General features: G+C 43.3%; 1 protein-coding gene across 1 annotated transcript in view; it reads right to left on the bottom strand.

Annotated features, from left to right (window-relative positions):
* Nucleotides 1-14338, bottom strand: part of ric8a (RIC8 guanine nucleotide exchange factor A) — a 34210-nt gene that overhangs the window by 3622 nt on the left and 16250 nt on the right. Inside the window, exons 11-13 of the mRNA XM_081607653.1 lie at nucleotides 13828-13923; nucleotides 13594-13738; nucleotides 2142-2286 (exon numbers count right to left, since the gene is read on the bottom strand). Of these exons, the coding sequence (XP_081463779.1) occupies nucleotides 2142-2286; nucleotides 13594-13738; nucleotides 13828-13923 (386 nt within the window). The remainder of the gene's footprint in view (nucleotides 1-2141; nucleotides 2287-13593; nucleotides 13739-13827; nucleotides 13924-14338) is intronic.

Genomic DNA, 14338 nt, shown 5'->3' with positions numbered 1-14338 from the left:
GATAGACTAGAGTTAGACCAGTGATAGACCAGGGATAGACCAGAGATAGACCAGAGATAAACCAGAGTTAGACTAGAGTTAGACCAGTGATAGACCAGGGATAGACCAGAGATAGACTAGAGTTAGACCAGAGATAGACCAGAGATAGACTAGAGTTAGACCAGTGATAGACCAGAGATAGACTAGAGTTAGACCAGAGATAGACCAGAGTTAGACTAGAGTTAGACCAGATATAGACCAGGGATAGACCAGAGATAGACCAGAGATAGACCAGAGTTAGACTAGAGTTAGACCAGCGATAGACCAGGAATAGACCAGAGATAGGCTAGAGTTAGACCAGAGATAGACCAGAGTTAGACTAGAGTTAGACCAGCGATAGACCAGAGATAGACTAGAGTTAGACCAGAGATAGACCAGAGTTAGACTAGAGTTAGACCAGAGATAGACCAGGGAAAGACCAGATATAGACTAGAGCCAGACTAGAGATAGACCAGAGTTAGACCAGAGATAGACCAGGGATAGACCAGAGATAGACAAGAGATAGACCAGGGATAGACCAGAGATAGACCAGGGATAGACCAGAGATAGACCAGGGATAGACCAGGGATAGGACAGAGATAGACCAAGGATAGACCAGAAATAGACCAGGAATAGACTAGTTAGACCAGAGATAGACCAGAGATAGACCAGGGATAGACCAGAGATAGACCAGAGATAGACCAGAGATAGACCAGGGATAGACTAGTTAGACCAGAGATAGACCAGAGATAGACTAGAGATAGACCAGAGATAGACCAGAGATAGACCAGGAATAAACCAGAGATAGACCAGGGATAGGCCAGAGATAGACCAGAAATAGACCAGAGTTAGACCAGAGATAGACCAGTGATAGACCAGAGATAGACCAGAGATAGACTAGAGTTAGACCAGAGATAGACCAGAGTTAGACTAGAGTCAGACCAGTGATAGACCAGGGATAGACCAGAGATAGACCAGAGATAGACTAGAGTTAGACCAGCGATAGACCAGAGATAGACTAGAGTTAGACCAGAGATAGACCAGACTTAGACTAGAGTTAGACCAGAGATAGACCAGGGAAAGACCAGAGATAGACTAGAGTCAGACCAGAGATAGACCAGAGTTAGACCAGAGATAGACCAGGGATAGACCGGAGATAGACAAGAGATAGACCAGGGATAGACCAGGGATAGGCCAGAGATAGACCAGAGATAGACCAGAGATAGACCAGAGATAGACCAGAGATAGACCAAGGATAGACCAGAGATAGACCAGGAATAGACTAGTTAGACCAGAGACAGACCAGAGATAGACCAGGGATAGACTAGTTAGACCAGAGATAGACCAGAGATAGACCAGAGACAGACCAGTGATAGACCAGAGATAGACCAGAGATAGACCAGGGATAGACTAGTTAGACCAGAGATAGACCAGAGATAGACCAGAGATAGACTAGAGATAGACCAGAGATAGACCGGGGATAGGCCAGAGATAGACCAAGGATAGACCAGAGAAAGACCAAGGATAGACCAGAGATGGACCAGAAATAGACCAGAGTTAGACCAGAGATAGACCAGTGATAGACCAGAGATAGACCAAGGATAGACAAGAGATAGACCAGAGATAGACCAGAGATAGACCAGTTGGACTAGAGTTAGACCAGAGATAGACCAGTGATAGACCAGTGGTAGACCAGAAATAGACCAGAGATTGACCAGAGCTAGACCAGAGATAGACCAGAGATAGACCAGTGATAGACCAGAGTTAGACTAGCGGTAGACCAGAGACTGACCAGTGATAGACTGGAGTTAGACCAGAGATAGACTAGAGATAGACCAGATAGACTAGAGTTAGACCAGAGATAGACCAGTGATAGACCAGTTGTAGACTAGTAATAGACTAGTCTAATCATGAGTCAGCTTTACAGAGATGAAGACCTTCACACCTTGAACATAAAAGAGACTTTAAACCAATCTAGTAATTTTACAGATAGATGCTATCTGACATTGTTTTACAGTTCTACAGTGGTTCTTGTCTGATTTTTAATGTTTGTAAGGGTTTCACTGCTTGTGTGTGAGCTACTCTTCTGACTCAGCTACACTAACTGTATTTAAGGTACTGACTGCGGCTTTGCCTCTCTGTACTCTTCAGTTTCTGAGTCTTCATCTTCAGAGTAGATCCCAGAGTCTCGGCCCCCTCTGAGAAGGCCCCTGGCAGCCAGCAGACCTGCAGCGTTACCGTATCCAGTGTACTTGATGAACCTTGAAACTGGACAAAGAAATATCAACATTAAAATGGTTGTGTTTCCCATGATGAACAGGGAGGTGTTAGTACTGACTTAAGCTAGAGACAAACCACATTACCTGTTTGCCTAATTTTCCCAGATTCCCAATAGAATTCTAAAAATATCTTCTATTACTGCCACCTACTGGAATGTTTGTTCCTTCTGTCGAGAAAAGTCGAGCTCATCCCACTTCCCATGCTGGAGATTTTAGTTTAATAGAAACAATAAATAAAGTTATCTTTAAAACTGATTACACAGGTGACATCAAGACCCAACAGTAGAGTCAGACTGTAATAAAATTAATATGGTTGGGTGTATTGTTATTGTGTCCTGCTAACTTTGCTTTAATTCTTCTTCTTTCTATCTGATCATAAAAAAATCATAATCAGGCAGGAAGAGAGTCATGGAACAGGAATAGCAAGTTTCCTGAAGAAAGAGGAAGAAAGTTTCCAGCCTGCATGTGTATAAAAATAGTTCAGACCATTCCTTATTTCAAGCATTAAAGGTTTAAAGAATAAAATCTAAAAATTTTGAGTAATTGGATAAAACCCAGAGTAAAATACTTACATTAATAATAATAACAAATTAGAATTAAGCCAATAACTAATATTGGTTTAACCCAGTGTTTCTCCACCTTTTCTGGCCCAGCGCCCCCCAAGCCTTTATCCAGGTCCCTCACCGCCCCCCACCAAAGAATTTGTAGGCTACTTTGCACTGACCATTATTTTCCATCCATCCATCCATTTTCTTCCGCTTATCAGGGGTCGGGTCGCAGGGGCAGCAGCTTCAGAAGGGAGGCCCAGACTTCCCTCTCCCCAGCCACTTCTTCCAGCTCCTCCGGAGGAATCCCAAGGCATTCCCAGGCCAGCCGAGAGACATAGTCCCTCCAGCGTGTCCTGGGTATTCCCCGATGAAGCCAACAGGACCACATCATCCGCAAAAAGCAGAGATGCGATCCTAAGGCCACCAAAACGGATCCCCTCAACACCTCGGCTGCACCTAGAAATTCTGTCCATAAAAGTAATGAACAGAATCGGTGACAAAGGGCAGCCTTGGCGGAGTCCAACTCTTACAGGAAATGAGCCCGACTTACTGCCGGCAATGCGGACCAGACTCTGACACCGGTCTTACAGGGACCTGACAGCCCGTATCAAAGGGTCCGGTACCCCATACTCCCGGAGTACCCCCCACACGGCCTCCCGAGGGACACGGTCGAACGCCTTCTCCAAGTCCACAAAACACATGTTGGGCGAACTCCCATGCACCCTCCAGGACCCTGCTGAGGGTGTAAAGCTGGTCCAGTGTTCCACAACAAGGACGAAAACCACACTGCTCTTCCTGAATCCAAGGTTCGACTATCCGACGGACCCTCCTCTCCAGGACCCCTGAATAGACCTTACCAGGGAAGCTTAAGAGTGTGACCCCCCTGTAATTGGAACAGCTCCGATACGCCGCCTCGGCAATGGAGGTACGGAACATGGTCCACTCAGACTCAATGTCCCCCATGTCCCCCGGGACGTGCTCGAAGTTCTGCGGGAGATGAGAGTTGAAGCTCCGTCTCACAGGGGACTCTGCCAGACGTTCCCAGCAGACCCTCACTAAACGTTTGGGCCTGCCAGGTCTGACCGGCTTCCTCCCCCACCATCGGAGCCAACTCACCACCAGGTAGTGGTCAGTGGACAGCTCCGCACCTCTCTTCACCCGAGTGTCCAAGACATACGGCCGCAAATCCGATGAGACGATGACAAAGTCAATCATCGAACTGCGGGCTAAGGCATCCTGGTGCCAAGTGCACATTTGGACGCCCTTATGCCTGAACATGGCGTTCGTGATGGACAATCCGTGACGAGCACAGAAGTCCAACAACAGAACACCACTCCAGTTCAGATTGGGGGGGCCCGTTCCTCCCAATCACGCCTCTCCAGGTCTCACTGTCATTGCCCACGTGAGCGTTGAAGTCCCCCAGTAGAACAAGGGAGTCCCCAGGAGGGGCACTCTCCAGTACTCCCCCTAAGGACTCCAAGAAGGGTGGGTAATCTGAACTGCTGTTTGGCCCGTAAGCACAAACAACAGTCAGAACCTGTCCCCCTACCTGTAGGCGAAGGGAGGCTACCCTCTCGTTCACCGGTGTGAACCCCAACGTACAGGTGCCCAGATTGGGGGCAACAAGTATGCCCACTCCAGCCCGGCGCCTCTCACCGTGGGTAACTCCAAAGTGGAAGTACGTCCAGTCCCTCTCAAGGAGACTGGTTCCAGAACCAGAGCCATGTGTCTAGGTGAGGCCGACTATTTCTAGCCGGAACCTCTCAGCCTCGCACACTAGCTCCGGTTCCTTCCCCACCAGAGAGGTGATGTTCCACGTCCCAAGAGCCATTATTTTATCATTAATATTACTATCACTATTGTAGATGTTTTGATTTTTATGCTTGTTTCTGTATTTATCAACAAAAATAATTTCCCAGAGAACAAAAAAGTCATGGGAATAGAAATTATTTTCACAGGCGTCGATGAAAAATACAATGAACATTCAAGTTAAAATTGGTAGGCCTAACAGCAGCCAATCAACGTGGAAAAATATTCTTATTTTGTGCAATTTTCTAGTTGTTAAATATTACACAAAATGAGCATATAAAAGATGCACAGCAATGCCAGTTTAAACTTTGAACTATTTGCAAAATGACTGAGGTCTGCAGCATTAAAACAAGGATAGAACTGTAACTACATTATCAATCAATCAATCAAATTTTATTTGTATAGCACATTTCAGCAGCAAGGCATTTCAAAGTGCTTTACATAATTAAAATAAAAACAGAAATAATCAGTGAGAAAGAGAGAGATTAAAAAATAAATAAATAAAAAAACAAAAAACATTACATCATTAAAACGTCAAAAAGAAAGAAGAAGAAATTAATAACATTAAAGACATAAAAACATGGAAGACATCAAAACCCGCACTCTAACCCTAATTTAGCCATAAGCAACTCTAAATAGGTGAGTTTTAAGCTGAGATTTAAAGGCACTCAGTGTTTCAGCTGTTTTACAGTTTTCTGGAAGTTTGTTCCAAATCTGTGGTGCATAGAAACTGAATGCTGCTTCTCCTCGTCTGGTTCTGGTTCTGGGGATGCAGAGCAGACCAGAACCAGAAGATCTGAGGGGTCTAGACGGTTGGTACAACAATAACAGATCTTTAAGGTATTGTGGTGCTAAACCGTTCAGTGATTTATAAACTAACAACAGTATTTTAAAGTCTATCCTCTGAGCTACAGGGAGTCAGTGTAGAGACTTTAAAACTGGTGTTATGTGCCCTATCTTCCTGGTTTTAGTGAGAACGCGAGCAGCAGCATTCTGGATCAACTGCAGCTGTTTGATTGATTTGTTAGTCAGACCTGTGAAGACGCTGTTGCAGTAATCAATGCGGCTAAAGATAAACGCATGGATGAGTTTCTCTAGATCGCGCTGAGACATAAGTCCTCTAATCCTAGAGATGTTCTTCAGGTGGTAGAAGGCCGACTTTGTGACTGTCTTAATGTGGTTCTGAAGGTTCAGGTCAGAGTCCATCACTACTCCCAGGTTTCGGGCTGATCGCTGGTTTTTAGTTGTAATAACTGAAGCTGTGCGTTGATTCGGGTTCGCTCCTCTTTAGGTCCAGAAATAATAACATCAGTTTTGTTTCTGTTCAGCTGGAGAAAGTTTTGGCACATCCACTCATTGATCTGTTCTAAGCATCTATTCAGTGATTGGATGGGTTCAGAGTCACCTGGTGACATTGTGATGTAGAGCTGTGTATCATCCGCATAATTGTGGTAGCTAATTCTATGTCCTGATATAACCTTAGCCAGTGGGAGCATATAAATATTGAAAAGAAGGGGTCCTAGGATTGAACCTTGGGGTACCCCACATGTGACCTTTTACCTCTCTGATGAGAAGTTTCCGACTGAAACAAAGAAATCCCTGTTCTTTATGTAAGATTCAAACCAGTTGAGCACTGGACCGGAGAGTCCGACCCAACTCTCCAGTCGATTCAGTAAAATGTCGTGGTCAACAGTGTCGAAAGCTGCACTGAGGTCCAATAGAACCAGCACTGTGGTTCTCCCACAGTCTGTATTTATATGGATGTCATTGAACACTTTTACAAGGGCCGTCTCCGTGCTGTGGTGAGCACGAAAACCAGACTGGAAGGAGTCAAAGCAGTTTGTTATTGTTAGGAAGTTATTCAATTGTTTAAAAACAGCTTTTTCAATAATTTTGCTGATGAATGGGAGGTTGGAGATCAGCCTGTAATTCTGCAGTAGTGATTTGACCAAATTGTTCTTTTTTATCAGTGGTTTGATAACTGCTGTTTTCATAGCCTGGGGGAAAACACCTGAAGAGAGCGATGAGTTTACTATTTGGATCAGATCATTAGCAACGACAGGCAGGACTTTCTTAAAGAAATGTGTGGGTAGGACATCCAGACAGCAGGAACTGGAGCTTAATTGACTTATAATTTCTTCTAGGGTTTTATAATTTAGTAGTTGAAATTGGGTCATTTTTCCTGCATTTGTTTTGTTTGGGCACAGCATTGGTGCTGTCTTTGGAGTGGATGTGCAGATTAATCCTCTGATCTTATGAATTTTCTCTAAAAAGAAACTTGAAAACTTGTTGCAGGCGGTAATAGATTGAAGATCAGGTGGCAACGTCATTGGAGGATTTGTGAGCCTGTCAACAGTGGCAAATAAAGCTCGAGCATTGTTAATGTTTTTGTTTATGACATATGCAAAGACAGCCTCTCTTGCATGTATTAGTGTTGTGTGACAGTTACGTAGTCTTTCGTTGTAGATGTAGAATCTGTTCGGCCTTGCGGCAGAGTTGTCTTGCAGATTGAACTATTTGTGCATTTCTCCATGGAGATTTCTTCCTACCAGTCACAACCTTCACTTTAGTGGGGGCAATGTAATCAATGATATCTGAAAGTTTGCACTGAAAATCATCCACCAACTTATCTACGTCACTATAACTTTTCTGTGAAAGTACGTTTTGTGATAGTAGCTGTTTGTCCAAGTGGGTTAACAGATAAAGAACTGTCAAAGAAAACAGCAAAATGATCCGACAGGGCAATATCAGTTACAGAGACATTGGAAATATTCACACCCTTACTGATAACCAGGTCCAGTGTGTGTACCTGAGTGTGTGTTGCTTGTTTGACATGTTGTGTTAAACCAAAACTCTCTAATATATTACAGAGCCTTTTAGCCCCTCGGTCTTGGGGTTTGTCAACATGAATGTTGAAATCACAGACAATTATCAAACAGTCATAATCAATACATATGAGAGATAGAAGCTCATTCAAGTCCGCAAAGAAATTTTCCACATATGTTGGTGTTTTGTGTAGAGTTATTGACAAAGTTCGTTTGTGGCCTTTTACCTCGATTCCAAGATATTCAAAAGACATAAAATTACCCAAAGAGATTTTACTACAGTTTATGGTATTCTTAAATATTGAAGCCACGCCTCCTCCTTTTTGTGTTTTCTATTTTCACTTAAAAAATTGTACGTAGGAGACATTGATTCAATTAGTACAATTTCTTCATTATTGTCATTCAGCCAGGTTTCTGTCAGAAATAAAACATCAATATTATGCTCTGTGATGAAATCATTAATTAATAGAGCTTTAGTACAGAGAGATCTGGAATTTAAAAGAGCCAATTTAAGTGACTTGGAGGCTGAAAGCTCTTCAGTCTGAGATTCCTTTAGACAGTGGATCAGTCTGAGGTTTGAATTAAGACCACTGTTTTTTGTATTTCTGTTTTTTGTAACTTTTCTTGTAGTGATCTGGACAGGTATTGTCCTGCTATGCAATGTCGGGGGGCCAGACACATTCTGGAGGAAGACGGGTGTAAAGATAATATCTGGACCCCGGTCTCAGACCTCAGAAACGCAGAGAGCTGGATCCTCAAGGAGGTCAGAGGCAGGTGGCTTAGATGAAGTGAGAGTTGTGCCGAGGCGAACCTGTTGATCCATACTATCCAGCTGGGAGGAGAAAGAGTCCATTCGTCTTTCTCTCTGACCTGAATTCTCCACCAGCATTTTCAGGTGGCTCAGGTGCAGCCCGACTCTCTTTAGTGATTCACTTCCTGAGAAACTCTGATCTTGTGAGTGAGTGTAGGAGCAGAGAGGGAGGGGGGAAGGCGGAGGGAGGGAGGAAAGATGGGAAAAGGAGGGGGGGAACCAGTCATTCTGTTCACAGCTGATGTTTTATCAGTTTGTATTGGAATAGTTTGTTCTTGATATGCGGAGGGCTCCATCCTAGTCAGACATCCTTGATCCTGTTCTTCTGAGCCTGTTCTTCTGAAGCGATGGTCACATTGTTGTTCTTGTTGATGAAATGAAAAATGTTTGCAGTGACCAGCCTTATTCCGTGTTTAAGATTACGTCCGCCTCTTCCAAAGAGGTGAAAGCGCTGCCAGTAGATCCAGAGGTTATCGATGAAGGTCACTGAGCTGGCAGAGCAGGTTTTAACCAGCCATTTGTTTATAATGTCCAGCCTGGAATGTTTTTTGTCTCCCCATTGAGGCGATGGAATTGGACCACTGAGAAATAACTTCATTTTTAATTTTCCCATAGTGTCCAGAAGAATATTAAAGTCCTTTTTCAGAATCTCGGATTTTTGCTTTGCCAGATTGTTGGCTCCAACATGCACAACTAAAGTCTCCATGTTTGGCTGATCAGTGGTTAGAGAGAACACTTTTCGAGTCAAATCAGATACAGTGTCACCAAGAAAAGAAATCACTCTCGTTTTCTTGGGATTGCAAACACGACTGATTCCATTTACTGCCTCATCTCCAACAATATGCACTCTTGGCATACCTTTCGTTTTTCTGGTGGTCACTTTGTCCTTCGGAGCTTTGTGCGGTGGATGCGTTGGTTTAGCCTCATTGCTGATGTTTGAAGGTGGGTTTTCACTCAGAGGCTCGTGCTGAAGTGCAGAAAATCTGTTTTTCAGTGGGATTCCCACGGAGTCAGGATGTTTTGAGCCTCGGGCTGGTCGCTTTGTCCTTGGGAGCAGGGTTGGTGTAGTCGTTTTGGTTCCAGCTGCTTGTTTGCTATTCTTTGGCGGAGCAGGTGTTGAGGTTGAAGGTGGGTTTCTACTCAGAGCCGGCCACGCTGATTCATCCAGGTGAGGGGTTCTCCCCGTTAGTCATCTCATGGGATCTGCAGTGTGAGACATTTGTTTCGGCTTGGCGCCCTGAGCGATCCAGGGTGAGCTGCTTGGTGCGGGGTGTACGACCTCTCCACTGATTTGAGGAAGAGCTGTTTCATATCCAGAGGTAGTGTTGATCTCAAAGTTCACCTCCAGCCGTTGAATCTTTGTGTTTAAAAACTGAAGTCGTTGTAGAATACTGCTAATGTCCTTGGGGTCTGACGGGGGCATTTTGCCCTAGTTCAACTTCGAGGTGAAGAAAAGTGAGGTGAAAATAAAAGTGAGAAAATCTCCCGGTCTTTAGGTTTGAAGTAATCCAGTTATGATGTCGATAATGTGAATAAAACCATAAAAATTGTGACTTTAAAAATAAATTCACAAGCAAAGTTACCAGTAGGGACGGAAGAGAGCAGGATAAGCTTCAGCTGCCAGAGTCACTCTGGCACTCTGGCAGCTGAAGGAGTGGCAGTGACTCTGGACAGATGAGATCATCTGTCCAAGTAGTCAGCCAATGAGACAGGCACAGCAACAAAGCTAGACAATGCAAACACACCAAAAGGGTGGATAAACCCCTTATAAGGTGAGTGCAAAAGAGGAATCTTTGGTTGGATCCTCCAGGCAGCTTCGAGCCAAGATCGAGATGGACAAAGAACTCTGCAGCTGAAGAGGAGCCGGGGCCACAGAGCCAAAGACTGTTCTGCACATGGGGACCAACCCGATAGCCCTGCAACATGTGGCTTCAAATGGCACTTCTCTCATCAGCTGGGTTCAGACCCCAAAGACAAAGACCAAGGCAAAGATGAAGATAAAGACAAAGGCAAAGAACAAAGGCAAAGAGGAAGAACTGGTGTGTTCCTTCCATGAGACCATCTCGTCTACATCTCAACGGACCAGGAAGATTGTGGGACGAGGAGAAGGGAGCTACAGAGCTGCAAGACAAGAAGCTGAGTACCGCTACGCACATGAGGAAGTTACCCTGAGGCCGGAGACCTGCTGCTCTAAGTCAGTACTCTTCCTGTACTGGGAACCTCCTGCTGCTGCAACACCTTCTTCATCATCAGACCAGTTCTGGGGGTCAAAATGCCAAACTCTGTCCGTCTCTCTCAAAGTTATCCTATTTTAGTTCACAGTATCAGCATTAGGAAAAGATAGGCTAGATTATTGATTTTACTTATTTGATTATTTCTGCTACTGAATTAAGCTGTACTGACCCTTGCAAAATTGCCTTACTAATAAAATAATTAGTCATAAGAAAATCTAAAAGATGTTGTGGACATTCAATTAATGAGTCACCTTAAAGTTCTTTGATGGTTGTAAAATAGCTATGAAGTTTGATTCTGGGAGGGAAAAGTGGAAAATGTTTTATAGGTTGCTTTTGGCCCAAAACTAAAACAACACCCTTGGGACTCGCACGAGTCACTAAAACCAGCCTGGTTCAGTAACAAGTGCAAGTTGTACTTGGGCGGTACCGCCCCCCAGGGGGCGTTCAGAGGATGGCGGGGGGCACTGGCGGACATTTTTACAAAAGGGGAATGCCGTTGGGGGGCGTTTGGTCTAAGGTAAACTTTACACCTTAAATGCACAACAATGCCAGTTTAGACTTTGAGCAACTTGGTAAAACGGTATTGTGTAATATTAAATCATGCTTGGCTGCAACTGTATGAATGGCAGCTCTTCTTCTATTCAGTGTTTGTTAGCTTCTGTTAGGTTCTTGGCGCAGCTCCGTTCTCCTGCTACTGGTAGCTAAAATCACGACACCCTCACTGAAAAATGAACCCATTTAAATAGAGAAATCCCTCCATGGGTGATACCTCGATAGAGAGCGTTCATTTTATAGCGTTAACACGGTGCTGTAAGTGGTCCGGTATGAAACGGGGGTGATAGAACAACACAGCACTTTTAAATTGCAATAATCAGAATGCAGAAATTGTTTCCGTTGTTTTAAAAGGTTTATGTCTGTCTTTTCCCCATCGATACGCTTCCCGACCGCCCTGCACCTTAGGGGCTTACAAAAAAAAAAAAAAAGACGGGCACATTGCGCAAAACTCTGAAACAGGAGAAGCGGGACATAAAACGGAGCGACGAACTATATGTGAATTATGGCATAAAAACAGAGAATCCGACGCTGAACAGTGAAAAATCAACACATGATGTGAAACACATGACGATTAGGTGGCGCAGCAGGTGATGAGTGAAGATTAGTGATGGTCAATAAACGATAAAATAAATCTAGCAACAGGAAAGAAACTAAAGTGGACATAACAATAAACCAAGAGAGGATAATACTAATCAAAAGAAACTAAATATAAATGAATGAAGAACAAAATGCAAGAATAAACTAAGAAACTAAAGTAAATACAGAGGAATAAACTGGTATGGCAAGACCTTTCGAGCAATAATTAATACAAAGGATGTGTATAAATAAACAGACACTAATTCCAGATAAAAGGTAAAATAATATTGTTGAAATGTCATGGGTTTGTTGAGACCATATCTAGTACTGAGAATAAGAACTGATCACTTATTTATGTTTTTAATTAGATTTGATATATTTATTTCTTCAATATTATTTTTCATGTTAGTGTTAATGTCATGAGGCTGATGACTCCATGACACTTTCAATTTGACTCATTAGGATTTGATTAAGAACCAGATTTGTTCTTTGTAATTTCTGTCCAGTAAAACTATTATCTATAAATCAATAGACAGGTCTATATAAAGATATAATCCATGTTTCTGTCTCATATTTGTATGGCATTAAAAGGACCTGGAACTTTAGTTTTTCCACTGAAAGCTCTGGTTTGCACAATAAATGCCATGTGGGTGAAGTTTTATGGATGATACTCTGATGTCCCATTCTCCTGAAGGCAGCACAGACCTGCACCACCAGAAACACTGAAGAGAAGAAGAGTTATGATTAATGTAGTTACAGTTCTATCCATGTTTTAATGTTGCAGACCTCAGTCGTTTTGCAAATAGTTCAAAGTTTAAACTGGCATGTTGAACATCTATTATCTGGTTAACAACTAGAAAATGGCACAAAATAAGAATATTTTTCCACTCTGACTGGCTGCTGTTAGACCTACCAATTTTAACTTGAATGTTCATTGCATTTTTCGTAGACGCCTGTGAAAATAATTTCTATTCCTATGGATTTTTTGTTCTCTGGGAAATTATTTTTGATGATAAATACAGAAACAAGCATAAAAATCAAAACATCTACAACAGTGATAGTAATATTAATGATAAAATAATAGTCAGTGTAAAGTAGCCTGCAAATTCTTTGGTGGGGGGCAGAGAGGGACCTGGATAAAGGCTAGGGGGGCGCTGGCCCAAAAAAGGTTGAGAAACACTGCGTTAGACGGAGAGCTGGTAGCACATCTCCCTCCTCTGAGAAGGGGAAGTTGAGAGAAGGGGGGGGAGGTGTTGCGCAACAACACTTCGAACTGCATTAAACTCATACTCTTAAACTCTTGAGAGTTTAATGTACTCAGTTGGCTTTAGCTGGTCTGAAAGATCCTGTAGTCTTTGATCTTCAAGCAGTTAATGTGATCTTTAGTCTTTCAATTGGTGCGCTCTGGTTCTGATTTGCTTTTGTGTTTTGGTTTCTAAATTAGTAGTAGTAGTAGATTCGCTGCTCCTTCACGTCGAGAGGAGCCTGTTGAAGAGGCTTGGGCATCTAGTCAGGATGCTTCCTGGACGCCTCCCTGGAGAGGTGTTCCGGGCACGTCCCACCGGGAGTAGACCCCGGGGAATACCCAGGACATGCTGGAGGGACTTTGTTTCTCAGCTGGCCTGGTAACGTCTTGCGATTCCCCTGGAGGAGCTGGAAGAAGTGGCTGGGGAGAGGGAAGTCTGGGCCTCCCTTCTGAAGCTGCTACCCCTGCGACCCGATCCCGGATAAGTGGCAGAAAATGGATGGATGGGTTTCTAAAATGAACTAATTTTGCTTAGCTTCATAAGTTCTTCTGCAAAACCTGCAGGTTCATGTCAGCCTTGCTAATCTTTGTTGTGTACCACTGTTTAACATCAGATTTTGTTAACCATCAGACATGAGTTATATATTTTTGCATTTCTATAAATCATTGCAGCCAATGAATATTTCTCTCACCACTTTCTTTGCAGAGCACAAAGAGGAATTCAGCAGCGCAGTCCTTGACATCGGTGTCAATGTGTGTCATGAGACGGACTAATTTGTTCCTGAGAGCACTGCCGACTTCTGGCCTGTTTGTCACATCGCGAAGAGGGGGCAGCACCTTAACAAAGCAAAAGCAGAAGACAGTTCCGAAGCCATTCGCAGCAAACATGCTCATCTATCAGCTTTGTGGCTCCGCTCCATACGGACTTTTGACCTGAGGAATTTCCTGGTCTCTCGGTGGATGCGGGAACTCTCAGTCAGTAAGTTTAGAGATGGAAGAAGAGTCTCTTTCAGCTTATGGCCCTGGTGAAATGACAAATATTTATCTATTAATCAGCTGTCAGTTTGACTTGTAACAGAAGTATATGTAACAAAAATGATCTACAGTCAACGTGGTTTCATGTAATCATAAAAAATTGTACTACTTATCACTTGGGCATCCTAAGGCTTCTTAGGCTTAATTACACAGCAGAAGCTCAGTTCCACCAGGTGTTTGCTAATTGCTGCTGCTAGTCTAAAATAAATGAATGAGGAAGGTGTGAGCAAAGTGCTACCTTGTGCACCTGAATGGTTGCCATGGGAGATTAACGGATTTTTCAAACATGCAAGAAAGAATCAAAACAACACTCCAGGTATGTGCTTTATGAGGGTTTAAACTGGCATGTTGTACATCTTTTATCTGCTCATTTTGTGGAATATTTAACAACAAGAAAATGGC

Source organism: Poecilia reticulata, chromosome 6 (assembly GCF_904066995.2).
Source record: "Poecilia reticulata chromosome 6, P_reticulata-male-v2, whole genome shotgun sequence".
Classification (NCBI taxonomy): domain Eukaryota; kingdom Metazoa; phylum Chordata; class Actinopteri; order Cyprinodontiformes; family Poeciliidae; genus Poecilia; species Poecilia reticulata.
This window is presented reverse-complemented; position numbering and strand designations above follow the sequence as displayed.